Source organism: Eucalyptus grandis, chromosome 4 (genome assembly GCF_016545825.1).
Source record: "Eucalyptus grandis isolate ANBG69807.140 chromosome 4, ASM1654582v1, whole genome shotgun sequence".
In the NCBI taxonomy this organism is placed as follows: domain Eukaryota; kingdom Viridiplantae; phylum Streptophyta; class Magnoliopsida; order Myrtales; family Myrtaceae; genus Eucalyptus; species Eucalyptus grandis.
Window position 1 is genome coordinate 34,186,664 of NC_052615.1, and position 26,141 is coordinate 34,212,804.

The following is a 26,141-nucleotide window of genomic DNA, read 5'->3' on the forward strand; positions in this document are numbered from 1 at the left end:
AGACGATGCAATCAATTATAATGCCGATGAGGGTCTGAGTAGGTCTTTTCTATATTGGGACGAAACATTATCATTGCTTCTCGACTGAGAGGGGCTGAGAATCGCTATTTGATCTTGGAAAAAAAGCCAGGGTTGACGAGATAAGAGTGGGGGGCGGAGAGGCGACACGACAGGTGCGGTCGGTCTTTACTTCGGGACTGAAAACTCCGGCCAACAGGACGTCGAAGTAGACAAAACCCAGAAAAGAAAAAAGAGGGGAGAGGAGGAGAGAAGGGATCCGATGAGCCCCGCCAGCGACGCATGCGCCACGCGTACTCCACTCACGAGGGTCGCAGGCCGTCTCATCACATGGGGGGCGGTCCCCCCCTCTCTCCTTGGGGGTTGCCCTACAGGGTGTGCACTGCCCGAAGAGGAGGGGAGAGAAGAGGGCCAGAAGGAGAGAGAGAGTGTGTGACTTCACTTTCTCCACCTGCAAATCTTCTTTTCCTCTTTTTCTTTCTGTTGTTCAGGTCAGTGGGTTATGAAGAGGTTGGAGGGAATGGTGAAAGGGGGTCTTTCTCTTTTCCTTTCTTTTGCAAAGTTTTACCACCTGCCAGTCGTGACTACCACCACTACCATGTGAGTGAAGTGGCCCTTTTCTCTGATAAAAGTCAGGAGGGGGCTCTCTCAAGGGGCCAATTCATCCCAAGCCCAAAAGCAAAAAGCTTGACTCAAATTTGTGACCTCTCGCGAGAAAAAAAGTGTTGCCGTACCTAAATGACTGTTCGGAAAGCGTTCGTTCGTTCGAGTCTCTGGTGCAGTGGGGCCGTCCCGTGACAAGGGAGAGGCAGCGTTATCTTGCGTCGAGCAACCACACCAGCTCATTCGGTTGTCTATGATTGGTTTCAGTTCCACACCCACCCCGCGCACACACGTTGGTAAAGGAAGAAGAGAGAAGATCCAAAGAGCTGGCACCAAACCTTTGCCAATAATTCCCTAACTACCGTGCGAATCCCATTCCTACAGCATAAAAGAACTCTGTTCATTTTCCCCCCGATTTGGTAACTCTTGGACCACCTCTGCACGATGACTCCTTCGCAATTTGCGGACTTTCGACAAAAGTCATTTCAAAGATCAATACCTGGACATCACCTCGAGTTGGCTCCACTTTAAAAATCCCAGACCCAATTAATCGACCGAGCCAAAATGCATTCACTGCACAACTTTCCCACGCGATTACTTCATGAAATCTGGACTCCAAGCGTTTCATTTACATACCATTGCAAAGGCAAATATCAGCGACCTATTCACCATGCTGACACGTGGGACTTGCGCCTATACAAGTCACATTAGAGATTTTGAGATTGATTCGCAAAAATGATTTGTGACAGAATACAGATTCTAGTTGGATACTTGATTACGGTCTTCTCGCTCAACTAGCCCATTATAATTTGCCGAAGTACTTACTAGACCACTTTCGAAAACCAGTCAAGACATGTAACTCTATTTCATACCCACCACAAGGCATGTGGATTTTCATTCACCAAGGTTCCAAATAACTCTGCTTATGCTCTAATATCACATTTCAAAAGATGGGCCTTAACTCAAAATCCAACATCAGGCGCACTACATAAGGGATTGTTCCATTCAGATGCAAAATCACCTTGCCAGTCAAGTTGCTGCGAAAATAAATTTCTAGAATGGATCTCGGCCCCCACGAACAACTTTTTTGTATCATACGAACAGAACCTAAGTGCCATTCATGTCAAGCTGCAGTCGAAGTCATCTACAAATGAATCTCTTACACCAGATAATTCTACAATTTATGACTCTGCAAAAACAGAGAAAAGCAGCAAAAGTTCTTTGCTTCAATTCAGTGCACTTACACCACTAGGAATCAGATCCAGGAGAAATTCCAAGGCAACAACCATCAAGTACCTCAGTCAGGCAAAGCAGTTCCTCGCTCAAGGTTGTTTTTAATCTCAAGGGTGTATTTCCCAAAGGCACGTTCGATCTTCTTGTTGAAGTGCTCATTCCGGTCATTGATAGAGTCAATGTCTTTCTCATCACGGAATCTCCTCCTCCTACTAAAGGACATGCGCTTTTCATCCCGATCTTTGAGTTCCTGTACCATTTTGTCGATCTTATCCTCTGAAACCTTAGGTGCCTGCACAATAAGGTAACATGAGCTAGTTAAACTTCAAATGAACATATAAGCAGCAGCAGGAAAAAAAAGGCGATGATCATCCTCGATGAAACTTTACCTTGCCATATTGAAGACTTGAAGCTTCACGATAGAACTCGGGATCAGCTTCTTTCATTTTGTTATATTCGTCTAAGTCAATATTTATATTCTTTGTGCGCTTCTTGTATGCATCATACAGAGTCTTCTGGTTGAAAACTGTTAAAGAAACAGGATTAGTCCTTTAAGAACGAATACATCATATATACCTAGGACACATGACTCTCTACAATAAAAATGCTCCATCTAGCATTTTGTTTATTAGTGATGATCCCTTGTATCAGGACAAATGACCAAGCCTAAATGCTCAAGGTGAGGGAAACAACTCTGATGATATTTCATGCAAATGCAGGTAAAACAAGGTTATGTGCTTCAACTAAAACTCATAGGGAAAAAGGAAATACAGCACATCACCCACTCTTATTAGTATCCACACATCAAATTTCATGAAGCAACCAGCCCATGGCTTGATAACAACAACAAAAACAAAAGAAAAGAAGCTACTAGAATGCGTAGGATAGAAACTAGTGTGTTACAAAGACATGCATGCGATAAACAAAGAGAAGCACGAACATAACAGGTTCATCAGCAAATTGAATACCTACCGTCCCAACCGTAAGGAGCAGGATCCTTTTCCCATTTCTTATATTTAGTCTCAGCTGTCTCCTGTGTATCTAACATATATGCCTTTGACATATCAAGGCCATTAGCATCAAGAAGTTTCCCAATCTTTTTCTTCCTATCCTCGAGCCAGTTTTGCTTAGAGATACCCCTCGACTCTGTTGGCGCTTCCATTTTTTTATTTTCAGCCACCATTGCAGTTTGATTAGCCTTCCTCGCCTCATTCTACCAAATAAAAGAAAGACATAAGAGAGGCTATTGATTTCCTTAAAGCACAATACCGGAAAATAAAACGAAACGAAACTTAAATCATTTATGTTGCAAAAGAGATTGGCTCTTGTTTAAGTTAATTACACACCATCTTAAGCCTTAGCTCAAACAATTTCTTCTTCCTTCCTGTAAGTTTAGTGATGTCCCCCTCGGCCACATTTTCCTCAACCGGCAGTTTGTTATCATCGTCGGCAGGCTCTTCAGCATAATCAGTCTCATCACGTGAAGCTACAACCTCATGATGAGGAAGCTTGGAATGGCTGCCCTCCGCTCTAGCTTCTGATGCTTCTGCAATCAAATACATACAGTTTGATACCAATGAAGAAAATCGAAATGACCCTCGAAGTTGCAGGGACTCAAAACCCGGAATTACTAGAACGAAAGTATGATCATTCATCGTGCAATCCCTAGAACAATTCGCAATTCAAGAAATTGAAGACGCGGGAACTTTCTAACGCTCAATTGATCACAAAACATGATGACACCTCCGAAATTCTCCAAAAAGACAAAAACCCTATATTATACCCGCACAACCCCATCATCAAAAACCCTACAAACAATGATGACACCTCCTTGATGGATTTTAATTTGATACAAGCTCAAAAGAAGAGCGATTGACGGTGAGCTACTGGATGTGGCGGAAAGCTCGTAAGCACATACGGAGAACACCTACCCGAATCTCTCCTGTCGCGAGCTTTGGCCTCGGCGATGATCCCGAAGCAATATTCGCTGCATTCGTGGTATGGATTCGGCGCGTTCCGGCAGTCCGGGTGGACCCTTCTCTCTTCAGACATGCTGCCGGGCTCCTGTCGAACTCCGTCTCCAAAGCAAGACCCGCGGGGCAAAACCAAACTAGCTCGTCTGCCGGCGATCGCCGGCGATCTGGATCGCCGAGTGCGGCGTTGCGCCGGCGATTCCGACGTTGAAAGCGAGAGAAGAAGGGATGGAACGAACGCGATTCGAGCCCTAGCTGAAGGAAGAGGAGACCGCCTTACGGGTTTGGGCTCTTTTTCGTTTAGAGTTTTAAGATAAGAATTGCAAATTATTGCATTTTTTTCAGTGAAAAGGAAAAAAAGAAGGGGAAAAATTGGGCCTTATCATTCTGCGATTAACATGAGGATTAACACAGGAAAAACCTTACATCAATATGTCTATAATAAATTCATTATCCGTTAATTTTTCTTAAATTTTATCATTAGGTTATTAAGTTGGATGATATATAATAGTTGATGAATGTATCAATTTAGGATTTTACCTTCTATTTGTTATGTGTACCGATTTATGATTTTTATAATATTAATCCAATTTAATGGAAATTATTTACAAACATACCAATTTATCATTTTTGATAATTAAAAAATTAATTTATGATAAGTTTATTACAAATATACTTATTTAAGATTTTTCGTGATATTAATCATATTATACAGTTATATCAACAAAATAAAACCACCGCCCGCAGCGGCGTAGCTGCTTGGGGCTCTCTCCCCATCACGTAGGGGAGGAGTTCGAATCCCAAACCCGGTGGGTGATCCCTGAAGATCTCGAGCGTTTCCTTGGTAAAAAAAAAAAAAAAAAAAAAATTAACGAAAATATTAATTATGTGAATAATGTTGATTGTCGAATTATCCCATCATTTTTATTCATATCTTTTTTTCTTAATTTTCTTATTATAGTTTGGGGTTTGAGGACCGAAAGGAAGATGGGCAGGTTGGCTTGTGCAACACATCAAACTCACCTTCCACCGGACGGCCGCCCGCCCGCCCGATGACTATGTCTAGTAACAATTTCGAAGTATCGCGTTTCAATCATAATCAAGAGTGTTTCAGAAAAAATCATCATGGGGAGAAATTTTCCATTATCAATCGGTTCACCAATTCTAGAAGCGCCAACGAGATTCAGCTCCTGAATGTGTTAGCACCTGATGCTTTGTGGACCTGTCATGCAGATTATCACTGTGAATTTGACCTAATGCATTTTGCTTTTGCATTCTGATGCTCCATAACCGTGAGCGAATCATCATTAAGTTTTGTGAGAATCCTGCATAGTTCGTGCTGGCATCTTCATTTTGCAGATTGAGAACCGCATGAAAGAAAAGGAAGGCGATCGGAATGAACCAAAGAGAGAGAGGGAGTGTAGAAGAAGAAAGATATAAATGAAAACACTTATGCATACAGCAGCAACTGGATGAACGAAACAGTACATAACCAGAAAGGAAACGTTGATTTAAGTACAATGATGTTGTATATTTTGCGGCATAAGTATGAAGAAAAAGAATCAGAAGATTGAAGGTTTAACCTATATCCCAAGTAGTTCTATGCGGCCAATAGTACATAACATTCCAGGAAGTCAGCTAGTAGCAGAATCTGCAGGCTCATAGGAGTTCCTCCAACAATGACTTGAAATGGTAGCTGTCGATTTGGGAGTTCACGGATGAAACCGATTTGCTCAAATTGAAGGACTCAATCTCGAGCTCACGCAAGCGGTTTCTAGTTTCAGCTAGTTTTGAATTTGCTTCAGCAAGCTCGGCTTCTTTCTTGGCCAGATCGGCAGTCTGGAACTCCAGTAATTTCTTCATAGACTCGAGGCCTTGATCACACCTGGTCTTCGCTGCCGTGACTGTCTGATGCTGAGAAATCACCTCAATGACATCTGAGATTTCATCGAGTATCTTACGCAGCCAACCAACATCAATATGCGAAGTCTCCAAGTCCTTGAGAATAGCCAGCATCTCTTTGACCTTGGACTTGGTCAGGTGCAAGAATGAAGTGGATTGCAGCTCCTGAACAATGAAGCAGACGGACTCCAAATAATAGGACCGCATCGAGATTGACTCCAACACACAATTTTCTGCTATATCTCCATATTTCTTGAGAATTGCTTGCAGAATGGAGGAGACGCTGGACTTCACATGGTATTTACCAACTGGGACACGGGTTTCGGACTTCACGGACTGGACATCTTCTTCATCGCTGTCTTCAAAGGAGTGACCCACATCTGAGATGCTAGAGCTCATTGAACCACCATTGGAGTGTGGAGCGCCTTCTGCTGGGTTATCAATGACAACACTTGGAACAATTTCATGCGTGAGTGAACCATGAGAGTTTTCCTCCTCTATCTCTTTGGAGGATGTAGAATTGGCAGCATATTCTAAACTTTTCGTAGGAGGTTCCTTGGCATGATCAGGCTGCTCAGGAAGGAAAAAGAAAAACAAATTTATAGGATCAGAAAGAATCACCTGTACAAGTACTTATGCATAGAGAGAGAGAGAGAGAGAGAGAAATGAGAGAGAGAGAGAGAGAGGGCGGACCGAGAGTTGAAGCACTGGGGTGACATTTCCAGAAGTTGGCATTGAATGAGAAGACCTGACTTGTCCCTTAAGGAAAGAGAAATCTTCAGGGTGAATTTCTCCGGAATATGGAATAGGAGAAATTGTGTTGTTGTCCTCCAAGTCCCTCTTTTCAGAATGATAGTGTAGAGGAGATGATGGAGCAATAGTCGGTGTTGTAGAAACAACAGGGCCAGTGACTTTGTCCTGCATGTGGGAAGAGTTGGGCTGAGGATCCGGAGCCTTTTTTGTTCTCCTGCTCAAAGTCTGGGAAGCATCAACCCCATTAGATCCTGCAACTGAGGAAAATATCTCCAGATTCAGCCATGCAGCAGTAGAATTGGACACTCAGAATTTGGACCATATTCAAATATTCAAATATTGCAGATATGTGCACCATAATTTCAACAAGGTGTGACCGCATGAGCATGTGTCCTAAATAACGGGAGATACAAAGAGAGGATTCTCATCTGATGCTGTCTCTCTTTTTGGGGCCAACAACAGTCATCTGTTAAGTAACTTCCTCCGGTACTAACAATCATTTCTAGCTTTAATCATCAAAAGCGTAGTAGAATTCTGCTAACCAGATTAAGAATGATAAAACAAACTGCTCTGTTGTGCAAGGGAAGAAAGGCACGTTTCCTCTAGATTTCCTACATTTTACTGGAGCGCTAGTTGTTTATACTGAGAATAACCTGCTTCTTTCTTGTACCGCCTGGCCTCTGTGTGAACTCCCTTTTTTGAGCAGGATTCACTGCAATCATGGTAAGGATTTGATGCCTTAGGACAAGCACCATTCACTCTTCTCTCTTTCTGCACAATTTTGCTACGCTGCTCTCCAGCACCACGATAGTCTGAAAAGCAAGTTTCAGAGAAGAGAAAAAATGATAGTGATTCAGACATATAGACATATCCACCATGTAATGAATTTGACTGAAACAATCGGAGGTCATAATCAATGACTTTTGAAGTTCACTGAGATGAAGCGACAGCTTTTGTTGCCAAACATAAATGTTACTAGTAGCAAATTAACGCGTAAAAATTGCTTTACTTGAATTGCTTGGTCAGATTATGCCTGCCTATTTGGAAAATGATGCATCTTACGGAATGCACAGACAGTGTGGTCAAAGTCCCATCAAAGTGGTATATCTTCTCAAGACAACGTTAACACCAGTTCAAAGTTCAAAATATTTAGCATGAGTATCACTCTGTATACTGCAAGTTAGTACAGACGAATCAGCTAAACATGATCTCTTTCCAGAGAACTATATTGAAAGGTGTCGGACTAACTTTCTAGACATTTTCCATCCTCAAATGCAGCAAGGAAGAAAGAAAAAGACTGGATTGCAATCTTTTGGCCAAATATGCAAAATTACTTCCATCTAAAGTTCCTCGACTCTCACCAGAGTAGACAAGTCTCTTATAGACACAATATGACTGATTTTCCAACTTTATCACGTGACAGAGTCACAGTTTTGTCTCCATTGTTATTTGTTGCTTAATCATGAAATGGAGTATGTTCACTTAAGGAATCATCAGGCAACGAGCCAAGGTTCTCTATCATTGTGGCCAAGAATGAATAACCTTACAAGTATCCACTAAATATAAATTCCCACGGGGTTTTAAATAACCATGAAGAGGTTTCCCTTCCACATTTCACATATAACAATCACATGTTTATCTGGCATCACTTTCCTGTCACTTTCCTGATCTACCATGCACAGTGATAACTCAGAGACAATTAGCCCAATGAGAAAAAAGGATGAAACATACAAATTTTGAAGTTTACATGCTCTACCTAGAAAAACCAATGAAACCAAGAAAAATAAAGAAAATAAGTCACCTGATTGATTTGTACTCTTGTGAGGCTTGCCTTTGCCAACCTTCTGATAACACTCTTCAACACATTGGTGATAAGGATTTGATGAATTTTTGCAATCCGGGTGTACTCTTCCCCTCTCGGACATCTTGCCAGAGATCACTAAGGCGACTGCAGAATAGGAACTAGATCAATAAATATCCCATCAAGCTAAGAATTGCAGTCAGATGTTTTCAAGTTTGCAGTATTTTCAATGTACATAACTATGTCTTCCAGCTATTACAAACAAAGGCTCACATTTCGTCCTATCAATGGTTATCCCGAATGAATTTAAACTTTACTGAAATTGAAGAGAAAGGCCTATTCTGAAGTTTCACAGCAGTGAAAAAATCACTTTTTTTCTTTCAGAGTCAAGTCAAATAGTCCGTTCGGTCAATCAGGATTGCGTGCAGATTATGCTCAATCGGATGAAAACAATTAACCAGTGAACCCTTTCCTTCACCGACAACACGGTTAAGGCTCACCGACATCTTCATTATCAACAGAAGAAATCTCATTTCCATCTCATGACCTGCAGGTAACTCTCATCAAGTCGAAAGCCGAATCTTTTCACACGCAGAAGAATCACTAACATGACCAGTCACCCCCGACAGAGCCACCAACCAAATCAAACACTTCTCCTTCACCGTCCACCCAAAATGAAAATCGCTCGATCAAACTCAACAGTCAATCCAACTGATCAGAAACAAGCAAGCACCACGGCCCAAATTCACAAAAAACAAAACCATCTTCGCCCCCGTAAACAAACCCAGAACCAAAAACCGCGACTTTCGCCGGAAACACGATGGTGATGAGAGAAGCCAGACACCAACTTCGGTCAAATCAAAGAACCCACATGGATGCAGAAACAGAGAGACGAAACGGGCGTGTACGCTGCAAGAGAAACGACGAGAGCTCCAAGCAAAGCGAAGACGAGGAGATTACCAGAGGGAGGGAAGGTAGAGAGAGGGAGCTACGAGCGAAACAGAGGAGGGTCTTAATTTCGATTAGTTGGTGCCGGAAAGGTTGCTGCTTTTTATATAATTTATCGGGGGCTTGCAAAATTTGACTGACGTCCGTTGAAATGTGTGTAATTCAACGTCAACCTTTTTCATCACGAAATTTAATATTTTACTCGCGAAATACAATTAAAAAGGGGGAAATTTTCTTCTTTGAACAGCCAAGGAAAATCTTCAAAAGAAAAAAAAAAATCGGAGAAAATTCTTGTTCCTTCGATGTAAAAGTCGCCTCAGAAGCTTCTGACAAGATTTAGACGCGTGGCCAAAAAGGGTGTGCTGTGTAGTGTGGACCCCGCATGTGCCGAATTTGTTTTTGGTTGACTTTTTTTGGTTGTTCTGGTTTGCGTTTTTGGACGCATCGGGTTGGCGCACACTCCCATTTTTGATCCGCCCCTCAAGCGGTCGTTCCTATTAGGCCAGTTCATGCTCCATTTTCAGAGCACCAACCGCATTGCCACACGTGAATATCATTCTTGTTTTGGCAAGAAATAGGCTAATTCCTTTTTAAAAAAAAGTTCCGACTTTATGTCTTATCTCACGAACTTCTTCTTTTCTTTTTTTTTTTAATTTAAAAAAGATATCAAATTTTTACTTTAATCTCAACTCTACTCGCTAGTCTAACAATGCGAAGGCGAATGAATTACTGATAATAACCCTTTTACTCACCCTAAAGTCGATAGTCTTGAAGAAATCAATGACGATTTTTGAACATTTGGGTACATTTCGGACTGAATTGAAAGCTCGGGATTTTTTTTTTTCAAAGAAATAAAAGCTATATGGTAGAGTTAAGATTGGATTTAAAATTGGAGGTCTTTAAGGAAGGCTATATGAAGGTTTAAAAATGGCATGTGTTGTTAGGTGCCTTGTTAAGCCTATCTAAACCTGGTATTGTTTCTCTCATCTCTTTGAGTTAAAACGAAGTAATAAAATAAAAACATTGTTGTTAACTAATAATTTTATATATGAAAAATTTATCGAATCTATCCTCCGAAATGAATAGGGTGTATGTAGGTAGATAGACGTGCTCATAAATGAATCTCTCCTATATGTCTACACACTATTCCAATTTGAGTTCTATATTTACCATCACGTGGCACCTATCAATCTAAAATAACCAAAATGAGAATGCTTGACATCTTTGGAGTTTATGGTGGCAAACAGCCCACGTTGGACTTCTAGTTTGGAACTGTCGACCGAATCGTTTCACCTCCTCCTTATTTGGATCCGTTCACCTAACTCTTCTTGCCCATCAATTAAAAATCTAGGGCTTCTGACAGCATATTGATTTTGGTCAATATTGAAAGAATATGTGCCACAAAACTGTACCTTATTTTCGGTCTATTAAAAGAAGAATTACCAAAGCTTCTTTTCTCACGGGCAAAGTGTCATCACGCTCTAATTTCACCAATTTGAATTATCATATTTCATCCTCCCATCTACTCTAACCACTTAAATTTGAATAGCCAAATTGTATAAAGTATCGTTCGATATCGATTTTTCGCACCGATTCACTCCTGTAAGATGTTGATCAAACATCTCACAATTACAGCACCTTTATAGTCATAACAATTCTTAGCAAATTATATCTGACTTAGTTTTGAGATACCGTGGCTTTAAAGCAAGCATCACCACATTCCAAACACGGAATATATATATATATATATATATAGCTAGACCGGAAATGATGGGTCAATCGGGCAAAGTACCGGAGCCGAAAATTGTGGCCCACGCTGGCCCATAATTGGATATATATCACGTCTTATATGAAAAATCCAAAGGATTTAGGCAGGTTTGGGACAGCCAAACTCAAGAAAGGACTAACTTGCCCAACCCGGCACATTTATGTCCCCGGGCCAATTAGGCCGGGGTGGGGACGTCGAGCCCGCTTAATGATCAAAGTGTACTCACCCCCAACAACCACAAAAGCAAGACATGGCAAGCCAAACCTGTGCTAAAGGAAAAACCATCAAAGGCAGAGTCACTGAAATCGTTTGAATTGTTGGTCATGGGTTTGCTTTCAGTCTTTGGTATGAGCTCTGTTTCGAGCGGTTGACGATGGTGGTCGACAAGGACAGGAAACCCTAGCTACTTAACTTTTCTGCAAAGTATGGATTATAATAACGGGCCGAGGCAGCTGCTCTTTCTTGACCCGGAAACGGAAAAGAGATGTATCCGCTTCCATGAAAGCTACCTCACAAAGCCTTCTGTTATTGCGCGATCTGTTTGGACCACCTCGAACAGGTTCCTAGTGGATGCTGGCCAGGGAAAAAAAAAAAAAAAAACAAGAATATGCTCCCAGGAAAAATAATATGCTCCTTATTTTTTTTCTTTTTTCTTTTTCCTTCCCAGATTTTCATGGTTCACGTTCTGTGAAAATCACAGGTATGATTCTAGAACGATATGACAATTGAAATTTAGCAGTGCGCTTGGTCACGAAACACTCGAGTAATTTTCGGTTGACTAGGAATTCAGAAGAGAACTTTACGTACGAAGCACCCTATGCAAGCGCTAAGCAAAGACTTTTTTGGTACATAGATTCACCCATTTCCAAGTTCAGCAGCTGGGAGGAACCTGGGAAATTCACCTAGAGACTATATGACTCAAATGTCAACATTTACAGTAAGTAAATGCTTCAACAACTAGCAAATTGGACACACCTAAGGTACATGAAGATGCCCTCAAAGCAGTTCCCAGTAACTAACTTACAAGATTTGGGCTACCGACGATTTGTAGTCGTGCTCGGCCTTAGACTGGATGGAAAGCATTGTTTCCTGCAATTTAGATGATTCTTGCTCGAACTCGCTCAGCCGGGCTCTGGTTTCGGCGACTTGTGCCTTGGCAGCTTCCAGTGCCTTCTCCTTCTCAGCCAAATCTTCCAATTGAAGTTCCAGCTCTTGCCTGGTTGATCCTATGTCTAAGTCACGGTTTCTCTTCACGATCTCGATTTCACGGCACTGCTTTTTGAGCTCGAGCATTTCGGTAATCTCATCGAGCACGCTGCGGAGCCAGCCCACATCGATCCCCGCAGCTTCCACATCCCTCAAGATGGCCTGCATCTCTTTGATTCTCGACTTGCTTAGCTTCGAGATCTCGGTGCGCTGCAGCTCTTGAATCACGGAGCAGATGGTCTCTAAAAAGTAAGAGCGCATCGCAGCCGACTTGAGGTGGCAGTTGGCTGCTATATCTCCATACTTGTCGATAACCGGCTTCAGGACCGAGGAGGAGCTTTCTTGCACACGGTAATTCCCGAGGATGTTGGAATCAGAAACAACGGGTTCATGGTCTTGCTCATTCACCTCATCGCTCACTTCAGAAGGATGGTCGACAACCGTGATCGTAGAAGCCATGGACCCAAATGCAGCATCCCTTCCATGTTCTGCAGAGTTGTCAATTGTAACGGAATTCACCTTGTCTTCATCGAGCTCTGTAGTGGTCTTGGTTTGTCTAACAGATTTTTCATGCTTTGAGGGCTTTTGCGGAGGCTCAGGAGGAGGAGATTGGAGTTCTCCTGCATCTCGAAGCTGATTTGCTTTGACACGAGCCTTTGGAAACACGAGTTCGGCATCCCACGACTCCACCTTCTTGAAAGACAGATCTTTCGCGGATAGGTTATCGGAGACGTCGAAATTCTTCAGGACGGGTTCGTCAGAGGGCTTTCGATCCGACTGCTTCTTGGTCATGCTGAGTTTTCTGGGAAGAAAGAGGATGAAGGATCCTGGCATGACAAGTAAGAACCATGTATGTTTTCTTCAAAGCGTCGTATGAACAAGAGAGCAGATAATTGAATGAATCGATGCAAAGATGGCCACTCCTCAGATCGACTTAATGAAAGATCAGTGAATCTCCATGTAAAAACTGAAGACGAAATCAGAGAGCATGGAAATACCGCTGTACTGACTTAACCAATTAAAACAGCAATCGAACATCGAATTTCGGAGATGATACTAACCGGAATTCTTCTTATTCAACTTCTTTGTCGTCTGTCCTTCAGATATCTTTTTCAAGCAAGCGTCGACGCACTCGTGATACGGATTGGTGGCGTTTACGCAATTTGGATTCACTTTCCTCTCGGCCATGCCGTCGCAGCGGTCAGATGCGAATTCGCTACTTCAGCAAGTAGCAAGATTAGGAAAGCCACCCTGTAATTCAAGAAAAAGCCTATAACTGAATACTGATCAGAAAGATTTCAACTGCTCCAAATTATTCTTTTCTCGATATTATTTAGAACCGCAAAACACATAAAGAGATCAGCAACTTGTTTTTCTTTGGATGAAATTTTTATCTGGTCATGCTCTGCTGGGCAGCTCTGAGTTAAAAACTTATAATCTCGAACCTATAATCATCAGAAAAGGATTGCCCAAAACAGAAAGATAAACGATCTTTTACAGTTTCTACTGACCCACTTCGACGCTTAATGACATGAAATCGTGCACCCGAATCGATACGTCCCAAAAGGATCTCCTAGTACTCGCGACACGCGAGGACATCGCGTTTTTCCAGCAAGAAACCGGAAAACATGCATGGCACGCGCGAGAAAGAATACAAGATTTGGCAACACAGAGAAAGCCGGCGGGATCAAAGCCAGGGCAAGAAGCGCGAAGGATTCAACAGGAACAAGAAGAGGAAACGGAAACCCAGAAGCAAAAAGTCGACGAAAGAAGAAGAAAAAAGAAGGACGGAGCCAAACCAGACCTGTTGAAAAAGAAGCAAAGTCCGTATCAACCGCCGCTCTCTCTCTCTCGCTCTCGCTCTCTCTCTCGTGCCCCCTCTAGTCCCGAGGCTTTTTTATAGGTCAAACTTCAACTTGTCATCCGGGGGGATCGGAGAGTACGGCGACGAAACCCAAGCGCAGTTTCCTGCTCGGACGCGTGCTTTTTGTACTGCGCAAATGGCGACGGCAAGGAGGAGGAGGAGGAGGAGGAGGAGCCGTCCGGAACCTTTGAAAATTGCGTTAAATGGAAATAATACGCACGGCCAAGGAGGGGAGCGAGAAATCATTTTTTTAAAAGAGAAATAAAAATAGGGGCGGGTCGCTGTTCGCTGACACGTGGCGCACGGGTCGTTCTTGTGGATGACAGCCGGGATGCGCGGCTTCACCAGCGCGCCCCCCCTTGCCACACAGAGTTTATCGTCCCCAGGTCTTCTCGCCGTGGCCGAGTCGGGGGGCGGGACTGTGACGAATGGGTACAACTTTCGGATGCTCTCGGAATACGATGTACCACGAAAAGATTCCGTTGGTCTGTCGAAAAAAACAAAACAAAAAAAAAATTATAAATAATTGTTTATATTACTTATTAGTTAAAAAAATTCACCATCTGTGAAAATATTTAGATATTGTGAATTATATGAAGAAATACAGATGATCATTTTTTAGAAAGAAAATATTTTTCAACTCATTTGTTTATCTTGATCTAAATGGAATCTAATCGTAAATTTATCGTTGATTAATAATTGTTACCATTTTTAATTTATTGAGTTAATTTGTGCTATACATAATCAGTATTTTAAGAATAAAATATTTAAATAGATATCTCGAATCGCTTGTTGACAAGTTTTGATAAATCTTTAAGTACTTGTAGATCTCTATTCAGTAATTTAAGAGTTAAATATTTAGATAGATGTCTTGTCACTAGTTAACAAGATTCGATGAATCTTTTGGTTCTTGTAGAGAATAATGTCACTCATTAATAATACTATGTCTAATCAATATTTTAAAAGTTAAATATATTAAATAAATATCTCGAGTCACTTGTTAACAAGGCTTAATGGATTTTTCGATTCCTATAGAGAATGATATTTATCTTATTTCGTTCTTTGTAGCTAGAATAAAAATCCTTCTCTCTGTAAAGTTAGTGAACTGTGCATTTTTTCCAAATTATGCTAGTAAGTACTTTTGAACGTCTGTAAGTATGCTTGACAAGAAAATGTTGAGAATTGGGTAACCAACTAATTAGGAAAATTTTACAGTATCTTGTGCATAAAGATGTTATTCACAATTAGTCTTTTCAAAATCGATCATTTCAAAGTAAACATACCTAACGGATTTATCGAGAGGGAACTCGTTATCATAGACTCTTTGGAACTAATTGACTTACAATTGTGGCATAATTAACAACTCTTTAACTTCATCTTGCCATTTTATATTGTTGTGTTATCAAATTCTAAGTTAATTCTTCACTATTTTGATTAATGAATCTCGTGCTATTGATATTTGGACGAGATTTTTAAAGAAATATTCTATTGAAACTATATGTTAACGGGTATCTATGGAGCACGTTTGGAGTGATTAATTTAAAAAACCTATTACGATTTTTAAAACATTAATCGTTTTAGTGAAGTGTGTAATTAATGTATTAAAATTAATATGTGGTGTTTATTTGATTTCCTTGTCGGTCCGCGTCGACAATAAATGCGCAATGACTGATTTGAACGGACGGGATTATTTCACGCGGAACTATTATTAGTCTCTTTAAAGATAGGGCGTGTATGGACGATTGAGCGTCTGAAGGCCACGGTGAAATTATGGCCAAGGAAAAGGTCAACCTGTGATTATGGAAGATCGAGAGCATACTTTAGAGCCGTATCTTTAGATACCCGTGATAATAACGTGAACATTTTGACATCCAAGGTTTTCAAAGTTCTCAAGCAAAAAAATAATTGATCTTTCACGAAGTTTCCAGCTTTTTCGTACATATTCATCAAATAAGATGACAAGATCGCAAAATGTACCGAGCCAATCGCAATAATAGGAAAATAAATGAAATTTAAAATAGATCACATGGTTTTTTCGGTATGTAGATATATTCATGAAAATGACTTTAGACAAGATAGTTTCATAAAGTTCTTAATTTTCCGCCCCCCCCTACTGTCAAATTATTTCCTTGAGCTAATGTCTGCTATTTCTTCTTCTAATTGGCCCCGGGTTTAGATAATTTGTAATCATGAAGATTTATGATACAAAGAGAAACTCAATATCTATTTACCTTTATCATAAAATCGTCAATTTTCATTTATTTGATAATTTAGGAAAAGTAATTTCTTTTTATTAGAAAAGGAAGTGATTTCCCCTCCAATCTAAACTTATTGTTTTCCATCTACGGAAAGCGTTTTTATGGACCGATTAGTTTTCATCATCCAATTATTAGAAAGTCGGAAAACAATTTTTCGAAAACAAATGGACCCTAAAACGTACATCAATCTCTTTTAGGTTCCGTTTGTTTTGCGGAAAGTGAATAATTTAGAAAATATTTTCTTAAAAATGATTGTTTATATCGTTTGAAATAATTAGTTAATGAAAAATATTTTCATTATTAATAAATAATTTATATTTGAACATTTCATGGACGATGAAATTATCTGTTGTTCAAGATAATGGTTTCTTTCAATTGGATACCCGTTGCTTGGATGCATTTGAAAGCCTCGATATAAGTGGTCGTTTTCGAGAAATGTTCGCCAAAAATTAAAAAGTACACTGAAAGAGAAATTGCCAGCCCAATTTATTAAGTTTCAGGACCGCGTGCCTAGGTCCTCTCTTTCAGCTGTCGTAGCCCAGGTATATTTCGTTACTACAAGTAGAAAGGCTTGTGCTGCGCAAAATTAGATTCCTACGGCTACCTCGCTATAGATCTAGCCACCACTGGAACCCTCCACCAGTTGTTCTCAGCACGGTAGAACCCATTAATCAAATTACGGACCACGCATCTAGCGTTTCCAATTTGTCTCTCTCACCTAGACGAATGCCTTTTCCCTAAGCACAGCCACTCTCTTGTTTGTTTACAAATGAGTTTGTCATTCTTGCTAACTATGATAACAACACTCAAGCCGACAAAATTGCACAAATACAAAGACAGACTCGCACAATTTTCTAAACATTCTTCAATTTCTCTTGGTTTCAAACATTTGGCTGCAGACTCAGGTGCGCTTGCGATTTGCTTTGGGAAGGGACTTTGAGTGTCCAAAGTCCATTTAACCAAATATTGGGTGTTCGGTAAAATTTTTGAAACCCGCATTAAGGGAATGTTAGCTTTTAAAATGTTGAAAGCCCAAGGTAGGTCCTAAGTTGCCTTGTGGGCTTTTAACATTTTTCAGAAGCCCCCCCGGGTTACTGTTCATCTTCTTCTTCGGTGGCGTGGTTGCATGTGGCTGGTCAATCACAGGCTAGAGAGAGGTCAGCGAGGTCGTGGCTACCCTAGCGACTGTCATCGACTAGTCGTGGGAAACTCGCAAGTCACAACGATCACCTGCAAGCTATGTAGCACCGACACGGACATGTGACACGACACACCGACACGTCATTTCTTAAAAATAAAAAATTTCGACACGTTTCGACACGTTATATATTAAATATATTTTTATATATAAATACATTTTTATAATAATAGCCTATAATTAATTTACACGAAAAATATTAAATAATATCATTCATTATTTAATTTGTTACAATAATACACAAAGCTTAGAGGAAAAAAACATTGTTTAAAGAAAAATACTGAAATGATATTTTTAAATTTATTTATTTATCATATATAGGATTTTTTTTTTACTTCTTTCATAGTAAAAGACTTTTTTAAAAAATACATCAATTCTAAAAAAAAAAAAAACTGAAAAAAAAAAAAAATTGACCCCGTGCATGTATATTTATAGCAATTTTATTATTTCTTTTATTACTTATTTTGTGTATATTTATATTTTGACCCCTCAAGTATTAGAAATTTTTAAAATTGACCCCGTGCGTGTCGGAATTGCGTGTCGGAATTCTGGACTCGCGTGTCGGAGAGAGTTGACCACGTGTCGAATTTTTCGACACTCGTTGATCGCGTGTCGGGACGTGTCGGAGCGTGTCGGACACGTGTCGGAGTGTCGGACACGACACGAAGGCTTTTGGAGAGTGTCCGTGCTACATAGCCTGCAAGTCGCGTCACTGCGACTTAGCTTTGGGTCATGCGACCTCGTGAAGGGCTACCCGAGGTTGTGCAACCAGGCGGCCCTTGCCGAGGTCGCATGACCTCCATGGCCGCCGAGGGTTGCCCGATCCCAGGCGATCTTCTCCGATTGTCTCTGAGGGCTACTTGAGGTCGGCGGTGGTCACTTGCCCTCGTTGGCCAACTTTTTTATTTTTCTTTTGACAATATGATCTCTCTAAATACTATTTTGTTCAAAGGTACTTCATAATGGATTTTCAAATTACAATTTAACAAACACATCAAAAAACCTTTTTAACTTGAAATCTTTTGCATTTTCTCAAAGGCTTTCCCTAAAAGTCCAACAAAAGGCACCCTCAGTTGCACTTGTCGCTTGATTTTTCTTATAGGCCTCTAAGTTTAAACGTTAAACTTGCCTCTACTAGCCATTATTTTGTTCATCTGCCTATTGGTAACAAATCTCCTGCAAAGTCCCTGGAAATTATGTTTAAAGCCTTCAAGCAATTGGCCACTTAAATATATCTTCTATAAAATTACCAAAAAATTCTAAACCTATTATGCAGATGCCAATTTAGTCATAATCCCTATAATTTGATCAATTTAGTCCTCAATCGTTTAACAATTTGTTAATGTAGCCATTTTGGTTAATTTTTGTCATAATTATAGACGTGGACAGCGGTTGTTTGATGTGGCACAATTGGTGTTGATGTTGACAAAATTTTAAAAATGTTTCTAAATTTATATTTCATTGTGGTTGTCTTCCCTTGCCGGCTGTTGGTGAGGTCTATGTCCCTCACCTAGGGCCACGACTCTCGCTGAGGTCGTTGGCCACGATTAAAAAAAAGAAGAAGAAGAAAATATATAAAAATTTAGATTTTTTTTTTGCAAATTGCAAAAATTATCAAAATCAACATCAATCATATCATGTAGGATGACTAACTTCCATGTCAATATCAGCCAAAATTGACAAAAAAGACTATGTTACAAATCGTCAAAAGATTTAAGACTAATTTTTTTGCATTCATATAATAGGTTTATGACTTCTTTTTTTTGATAATTATCCTGATTATGAGCACCTCTGGTTTATCAATCTCCAAACAAATTACTCCATTTTCGCTGCAATATACTTGGATATCCATATTTCATAGGTACAAGCTGGTTCTTCTATTTTGACAATCCAACGGTCATGAAAAGTACAAACGAAAATTCTGGATTTCAGAAAGCTCTACCCAGAATTTTCCTTTAAAGGGAGGCTCAAGCTTTGGTCTATTACATCTATTTGCGTTCAAGTCACTACGCGAAGCTAGAACCGTCTTTCGAAAGAGGCTCAAGCTTCGGCCTATATTTATTAATCTCGTGACCCCATGCAAGCATGCAAAGCGACGTCACAGAAGTGAAGCGTCGATATCCTATTGAACATCAGACAGCTCGAGTCGCAAGCCATGGAGATTCTCTTGAATTCATTCCTCCGCCGTTGATCAGCAAGCAGGCGCCGCGGCATTATTTCGTACCTCCACGACAGATCATCTTCGACCGCACATGCGAGGCTGTCCTATCAGTTGCTTGCGCAACGTGGGGCCGGAAGACGGATACCGGTTTGTCCTTTGGGTGTTCTGTTTCGACAGAAACGTGGACTGTCGTGGGGCAGCTGAACCTAGTCTGTTGCTGAAGCTCTCGTGGAATGCGTGTTGGAAGTCACGTTTGGAGCAAATGCCTTCGTGATTCTTTCAATCATAGTAAATGCTGATTTGATTGAACAGTGGATTCAGACAGCTGTTACTGTTAGGGGGAGGTTGCATTATTATTGTCTTAGAGGCTAGGATGAAGGTAGGGTAAACGTTGATTGCCAGAGAACTCTTTGTCACGACTGGGATCTAGTGGTTAGCTTCACGACGCTGGCTGCTCACCTGCTCTTGTTACTTTGCAGAGAAACTCCCAACTTATTGGGAAGCGAAAAATCCGGTTAAAAGGAATTAGCTTTTGCTAGAAAGTCCAGTTAAAAAACAATAATGTGGATGACATGTATATTTCGTTACGTAGAAAAGAGTATATGAACCTTTATTAGATGGCTGTTCAAGAAATATATGATAATCACGTAAGGTTGAGAGAATACAGAAAAAAAAAAAAAAAAAATATCTTTAACATAAAAAACTTTTTTCTAGAGAAATATTTAATTATCTCTAACATCCTCTCAAACTTACTAGTTAAGTAAGCTTGAGTGTGGAATTTTTTTATTTATTATTTTCTAATTCTATTATTCTTTTATATCGATTTGTTAGCTTCATAAATCAAATAAAATGATAATTTATTTGGTAAAAACGATCCAAGAATTTTATTATATCATTTCTAAGATCATTTTCTATTTCATTTGGTATTTTGCAGGTATAAAGGATACGTAGACAAAGTAGGGAATATACATTTCTTTTTATTTTTTCTGAAAGGGACGGCATGATGATGCATGTAATGACGTTGTCAGCTTCTTGAAAAGAAGTTGAGAATAGAGGCTCCAATAACACTTGTCATTTTGTGAGACAATATGAACATAAAGAACGTATACCATCCGTTGTCAAATGTTGGACACTATCGGGGACAAATATTTCAAACGGTTCTGAAGGAGGCGAAGAGTGCCTTGCACGCGTAATCCTTTTCGTCTGATAGTTCTCACCAATGCCGTATTGTCATCATTTAATTCCTCCAATTCGTTCCCGTTAGAAAGCGAAAACGTCGGACCAGGTCACGACCCTCTGGATTGAAGTTTGGCGTCTTGTTCGGGGATCCTCTGCGCTAGTTTTCAAGGAAGACGAAAAGACAATTTAGGATGGACTGTCGAATCCGAAACCGTCACATGGGTTACCGCCAACGTCAAGGTAGGACACGGCATAGGAATTCGCCGACCGTTCTAGAAGAGAGAGTCCATGAAGAGATCTGAAAATGGTTTAGGATCTGCAGACTTGAGATGGAAGATTCCTCCGGCATCTTTGGACAGTTTCCAACTCCCACCACTTATACCCAAATGATACTTGACAAAAATGGCTCCCGCAACTTTGGCGATTCCCCTGGAAAAGCATAGCGAATGCAACCACCAGTTAAATTTATCTACGCCAACTTGCTATCGGCTGAACATTTACGCCAAAAAACGCCGTCGTCGTCTTCGTTAGGGTACAAGAGTGTAATCGTTAGGATTTGCAGGCCTGGAGAGTCACGATTCGTCCTGAAATTGTACGAGAATCGATTCTAAAATATGGTCTTTCCTCGAGATACGGACATTGCGTTTGAACAGGGATTTTTTATTTTGTTTCGATCGTCGTCAGTGCGCTGTCAGTTGCAGAAAGACGTTATAATCGTTGACAAAATGTTTAAAAAAGAGCATCAGTGGAGTGCTTTAGAAATTGGAATGTCTACGACAACGCACTAATTACTGGTAGGAGGAGAAAAGGACTTGTTGCTTCATTTGTTATCTCTCTCCTCTCTCCCTCTGCATTAGGCTTCCAATTGGTTAGAGGACAACGACTTCGTTTTCTTCGAAAAACCAAACTTTCAGGCTCATTCTTGACCGAGATAGAGGACCACACCGGCCGTATGAAAAAAACTCTAAGTTCGGTCCCCATAGCATATCGAACTTTTTTGTTCGGAAAAAAAAATCTTCAAACTTTAGATCCACTTCTAAATCTACCGGAATCATATTTTTTTTGTCTAAAACAAAATCACCAACTTTCAATTTTCTCAAAAATGTCTCCATTAACCCTCTTATCAAAAATCGCCATTAGTTCTTTGACTTGGCATTTTCACGTTGGTAACAATTCCATATTTACAAGTTTACCCTCTTTCCAAAAATTTACCTTCATTGGGGTCTCACTTGGGCAAAGGGCAAGTCTTGTCGAGGCTCACCCTCGCCCAGCCGCACCTTGCCTGTAGCAGGCGAGGCTAGTTTGCTCGACACATTTTGTGGCTGGCGTCCGGTGGTTGGCCACTGGCAAAAGGAAGAAGAAGAAGCAAAAAAAGAAAAGAAAGAGAAAACATAAAAAAAAAAAAAAAATTCTAAAATTAAAATATCATTAAAAATTATCCCCAAGCACTAAGACTAATAGTCCTACATGGCATCATTGGCATCCACGTCAGCAATTTCGAGCCAAAATTAGCAGGATGAACTTAATTGGTAAGAAGTGAAAAGAATGAAGACTCAATTGGCAAAATTTAAAGATTTAAAGCTAAATTGGCAAAAAGTGTAATAAGTTTAGGATTTTTTTGACAATTTTCTCATTGCATTAGACTTCCAATTGATTAAAGGACAACGGCATTGTTTTCTTGGAAAGACAAAACTTTCAGGCCCATTCGTGACTGAGATAGAGGACCACACTTGGCCGTATAGAAAAAACTCTAAGTTCGGTCCCTATAATATATAGAGCTTTTTTTGTACGAAAAAAGAATTCAAACTTCAAATCCACTTCAAAATCTACCAAAAACTTTTTTTGACTAGAAAAAAATCACCAACTTTCAATCTTCTCAAAACTGTCTTTGTTAACCCTCTTTCCAAAAATTGCCATTATTTGTTTGACGTGGCATTTCCACGTCGGTGACAATTCCATATCAACAAGATGACCCTCCTTTTAAAAATTTTGCCTTCGCTCAATCGATGCTCGGCTAGGCTGCCTAGCCTAGGCAAGGGGTGGCCTTGCTAGATCTGGCTTGGGTGAGGTTGACTTTTGCCATGTCTCGCCTAAGTGAGGGTGAGCCTCAGTGGGGCTCACCCTCATCCGACCATGCGTCCCCTATAGTAGGTGAGGCTAGTTGACCTGGCATGGCCAGTGGCTACCACTAGAAAAAGGAAGAAGAAGAAGCAAAAAATAAAAGAAAGAAAAAAAAAGAGAAAAAGAGAAAAAAGTATTGAAATATTATTGAAAATTGTCAACGTTAGCATTATCAATCTTATGCATCGTCAACATCCATGTTAGTGATTTTTGACTAAAATTAGCCGGATGGATTCAATAGATAAGAAATGAAAATGTTCATGACTCAATTAGTAAAATTGAAAAGTTTATGACTGAATTGGCAAATGTGCAATAGGTTTAGGACTTTTTAGACAAATTTCCCTTTGCATTAGACTTCCAATTGGTTAGAGGATAGTGACATTGTTTTCATCGAAAGAAAAACTTTCAGGCCCATTCTTGATCGAGATAGAGGACCACATCGGGTTGTATAGAAAAAAACCCTAAGTTTGATCCCCATAGTATATCGGACTTTTTTTGTTAAAAAAAAATTGAATTTTAGATCCACTTCCAAATCTACCAAAAACTCGTTTTTGTTTAAAAAAAAATCACAAATTTTCAATCTTCTCAAAATTGTCTTTGTTAATCATTTTTTTTTTCAAAAATAACCATTAGTTGTTTGACGTGGCATTTCACGTCGGTAACAATTCCACATCAACAAAATGACGTGAGAAATTATCTTAAGAACAAAACCCATTCCTTGATATGAAAATTAGGAATGGCTTAAGGTGATTTTTGGGTAATCGGCATACAAGGCAGATTTGAGACTAAAGTTCAAGTTTGTAATATTTTGGAGATTGAACCTAAAGTTGGGATTATATTTTAGATAAAAAAGAAGTTCTGGACAAGTTCGAACTGTACTTAAATATGAGTTTTTTATAGATAAAAAAGAGTTCAAGATAGAATAAGTATTCAATCTAAAGTCGGAGGTTTCTTAAGGGATTGGCTTTCAATTATGGGCTTTCAATTCGCAATTAGAGGTCGTTTCGGTAGTTTGGTTGTCGCTGTCTTTGAGTACTCTTTTTCTGAACTGATTCGACAAACGCGGTCCTTCAGATGGACATGTTGGATTTGATCAATCCTTAGACGATGACAAATTTGACGTGATTTGTAGAAACCCAGGCAAGAAGAAGGGCCCTGTTCATGGGCAGACAGGGGTCCGAAATACATGAGCAAGAGCGAACAGGCCCAGCAGAACAACTGAACAAGAACAAAACTATGGAGGCCCATTCCTACAGCAACACAACCAGAAACGCAAGTCATGGACACTCAATGCAAGAACAAAAACCCAGTGAGAAAACTCTTGACATCCTGAGAATGCCAATTTTGATGTCAAATTGAGCAATTGATGCTATCAACCATACATCAACTATATTCATCAGTTCGGGCTAGTGTCGATGAGAAAGTGTTAGGACCATCGAGACAGAGAGGAGTCTTTTAGGTCGGGGCGGCGGCGGCAATGAAGTAGGGTCGTCGAGTAAACAAAGTCTAGGCAGCCAGTGAGTATTGATTGCGTAATAAATCGTGTTGGACATCAACAGGGGAAGGAACTTGTGGAGTTGGTGTAACATGCGTGTTCGGCAGGTTGAAAAGGCTTAGCTGGTGAGCTTCTGGCGGGTTGCTTCATGTTCTTGTTAAATGAAATCATTGACTTTGTCAAAAGAGAAGAAAAGAAAAAGAAAGAGTCACCCATAAGCTCAAGAAAACATCATACAGGAACAACCACCGTTCGGTCCCAAAATCTCGATTACCATACCAAACACGACGGAATCGAAACACCAAACAGGATCAGATAATCCCATCTGCTCAATCCCCTAGTGGCTTGAGCTCCGTTGTCATTGATTTGTGGAGGCGCCGGAGACCCCGATTGCGGAGCCAGAGGTGGGCTCTCTGTGGTGTTCGATTCTTTCACGGTGATGCCGAACCTCATTCCGCCGAGGCAATGACCTAACACGCTGCAGACGAACCAGTACTTCTTGGCTTCGGTGAGGGTGACCTGGTCGTTGCCGCTCGTGTGCTTGGCCAGCACGCCGGTGCTCGTGTCGCATGAGCGGAACGTCGACTCGGTCACTTCATATGTGTTGTGTTGGCCTTTTATGTACTTGAAGGCTACACTGACAAAGGGAAGGAAACAAGCGCAGATTAAATCACTGTTTGTCGAATACATCACCCCATCACGCAAAAATGCGTACAGAATTCGAAGGCACGCATCAAAAAACTTCTTCAGGATTTTAATGATAGCAGTTTAACAGATGCCTGCTATCCCGATACATTCAGGTAAGAAGAGAGATGAGTCCGGGACGTACCAAGCACATCGCCGACGCTGAAATTGTATTTCTGAGACCACACGCCGTAATTTACGCCGCTGTTCCATTCGTCGCTGTCGCCTACCGTGTAAACTTCCGATGCGGCACCATTCACGAGCAAACCGAGGACCGTGAGGATCATGCAGAAGCTTAAGTACCTGCACAGCTTCGAATCCTCCATATTTGCTCTGGAAAAAAAATGGAAAGAGACGAGGGAATCTAGGGTCTCCTGCAGATTATTGCTCTGTATTGGGTGCTTGCTAATGAGTTGGATGCGACTTATACAGAATTAGCTTGGACTCAGTCCAGTCTTCAGAACTGCCCAGGCAAGTGGAATGTTAAATAAAAGCGTGATGGGCAAGGACTACTGTGCAAGCAAAGGAGGAGGATCGCTTTCTCTTTGCAAGTTGTGCATAGATTGTGTGCCTATTAAAATCATTTGAGTACTCATTACAGGCAAAAGTCTACCCCAAGTAGGAGTAAAGTACACCCCAAGATCCTGCGGTCTCTTTTTGTTCATACACCGAAGTCCACGTATATCCAAATCTATATGAGAGTAGATACTTGCAGGCATGTCGCGGTGAAAACGGGTCGAGGTGGACCGCAAAAGTCACTCTTGAGGAGGCCTTCACTGCATTACCTCATGGCCTGGTTCTTGGGAGATTTTCCATCCGGAATCACCCTTTTTTTTTTTTTTTTTTTTTGCTTGCTTGCTTTTAGCAGTCAATAGCCAATTTGTCTATAATAGTTAGGAGTGAGCATAACTCCAAGGTAAAACCTAGAATCGGATAATCAGATCGATGGGAACATGTGCAGTTCAAGTTCCAAAGT

General features: G+C 40.5%; 4 protein-coding genes across 8 annotated transcripts; all 4 read right to left on the minus strand.

Annotated features, from left to right (window-relative positions):
- Positions 1–1,528: 1,528 nt before the first annotated feature.
- On the minus strand, positions 1,529–4,121 carry LOC104418958 (pre-mRNA-splicing factor syf2). The gene is made up of 6 exons (XM_039311703.1): positions 3,786–4,121; positions 3,201–3,400; positions 2,827–3,067; positions 2,244–2,380; positions 1,918–2,146; positions 1,529–1,810 (listed from the first exon to the last, which is right to left on the minus strand). Exons 1-5 carry the CDS (start codon positions 3,904–3,906, stop codon positions 1,919–1,921), a joined length of 927 nt encoding a protein of 308 aa, XP_039167637.1. The 5' UTR covers positions 3,907–4,121; the 3' UTR covers positions 1,529–1,810; position 1,918.
- Positions 4,122–5,264: 1,143 nt separating this feature from the next.
- Positions 5,265–9,368, minus strand: LOC104418960. 4 transcript variants are annotated; one of them, XM_010030442.3, is made up of 5 exons: positions 9,192–9,295; positions 8,284–8,430; positions 7,136–7,294; positions 6,423–6,739; positions 5,265–6,299 (listed from the first exon to the last, which is right to left on the minus strand). In XM_010030442.3, the coding sequence occupies exons 2-5, from the start codon at positions 8,405–8,407 to the stop codon at positions 5,487–5,489; spliced, it is 1,413 nt and encodes a 470-aa protein (XP_010028744.2). In that variant the 5' UTR covers positions 8,408–8,430; positions 9,192–9,295; the 3' UTR covers positions 5,265–5,486. The 4 variants fall into 4 exon arrangements, with proteins under 4 accessions (XP_010028744.2, XP_018718742.2, XP_039167666.1 ...); XM_018863197.2 differs by having other exon boundaries at positions 9,155–9,284; XM_039311732.1 differs by lacking the exon at positions 9,192–9,295 and adding an exon at positions 8,784–9,122.
- A 2,337-nt stretch (positions 9,369–11,705) lies between these two features.
- Positions 11,706–14,284, minus strand: LOC104418961. 2 transcript variants are annotated; one of them, XM_010030443.3, is made up of 3 exons: positions 14,010–14,284; positions 13,267–13,456; positions 11,706–13,032 (listed from the first exon to the last, which is right to left on the minus strand). In XM_010030443.3, the coding sequence occupies exons 2-3, from the start codon at positions 13,391–13,393 to the stop codon at positions 12,020–12,022; spliced, it is 1,140 nt and encodes a 379-aa protein (XP_010028745.2). In that variant the 5' UTR covers positions 13,394–13,456; positions 14,010–14,284; the 3' UTR covers positions 11,706–12,019. The 2 variants fall into 2 exon arrangements, with proteins under 2 accessions (XP_010028745.2, XP_039167680.1); XM_039311746.1 differs by lacking the exon at positions 14,010–14,284 and having other exon boundaries at positions 11,706–13,007; positions 13,267–13,417.
- A 10,348-nt stretch (positions 14,285–24,632) lies between these two features.
- On the minus strand, positions 24,633–25,890 carry LOC104418962 (basic blue protein). Its single transcript, XM_010030448.3, has 2 exons — positions 25,311–25,890; positions 24,633–25,113 (listed from the first exon to the last, which is right to left on the minus strand). Exons 1-2 carry the CDS (start codon positions 25,489–25,491, stop codon positions 24,752–24,754), a joined length of 543 nt encoding a protein of 180 aa, XP_010028750.2. The 5' UTR covers positions 25,492–25,890; the 3' UTR covers positions 24,633–24,751.
- Between the last annotated feature and the right edge of the window lie 251 nt (positions 25,891–26,141).

Excerpts from the sequence above, each read along its gene's own strand:
- LOC104418961 (XM_010030443.3), bottom strand. The coding sequence starts at position 13,393 with ATGGCCGAGAGGAAAGTGAATCCAAATTGCGTAAACGCCACCAATCCG. Across the intron at positions 13,033-13,266 it reads GTTGAATAAGAAGAATTCCG|GATCCTTCATCCTCTTTCTT; the intron begins GTTAGTATCATC and ends TTGTCATGCCAG.
- LOC104418960 (XM_010030442.3), bottom strand. The coding sequence starts at position 8,407 with ATGTCCGAGAGGGGAAGAGTACACCCGGATTGCAAAAATTCATCAAAT. Across the intron at positions 7,295-8,283 it reads CAAGAGTACAAATCAATCAG|ACTATCGTGGTGCTGGAGAG; the intron begins GTGACTTATTTT and ends CTTGCTTTTCAG. Across the intron at positions 6,300-6,422 it reads CCCCAGTGCTTCAACTCTCG|CCTGATCATGCCAAGGAACC; the intron begins GTCCGCCCTCTC and ends CTTCCTGAGCAG.
- LOC104418962 (XM_010030448.3), bottom strand. The coding sequence starts at position 25,491 with ATGGAGGATTCGAAGCTGTGCAGGTACTTAAGCTTCTGCATGATCCTC. Across the intron at positions 25,114-25,310 it reads CAGCGTCGGCGATGTGCTTG|CCTTCAAGTACATAAAAGGC; the intron begins GTACGTCCCGGA and ends TTGTCAGTGTAG.
- LOC104418958 (XM_039311703.1), bottom strand. The coding sequence starts at position 3,906 with ATGTCTGAAGAGAGAAGGGTCCACCCGGACTGCCGGAACGCGCCGAAT. Across the intron at positions 3,401-3,785 it reads TCGCGACAGGAGAGATTCGG|AAGCATCAGAAGCTAGAGCG; the intron begins GTAGGTGTTCTC and ends ATTTGATTGCAG. Across the intron at positions 3,068-3,200 it reads TTGAGCTAAGGCTTAAGATG|AATGAGGCGAGGAAGGCTAA; the intron begins GTGTGTAATTAA and ends TTTATTTGGTAG.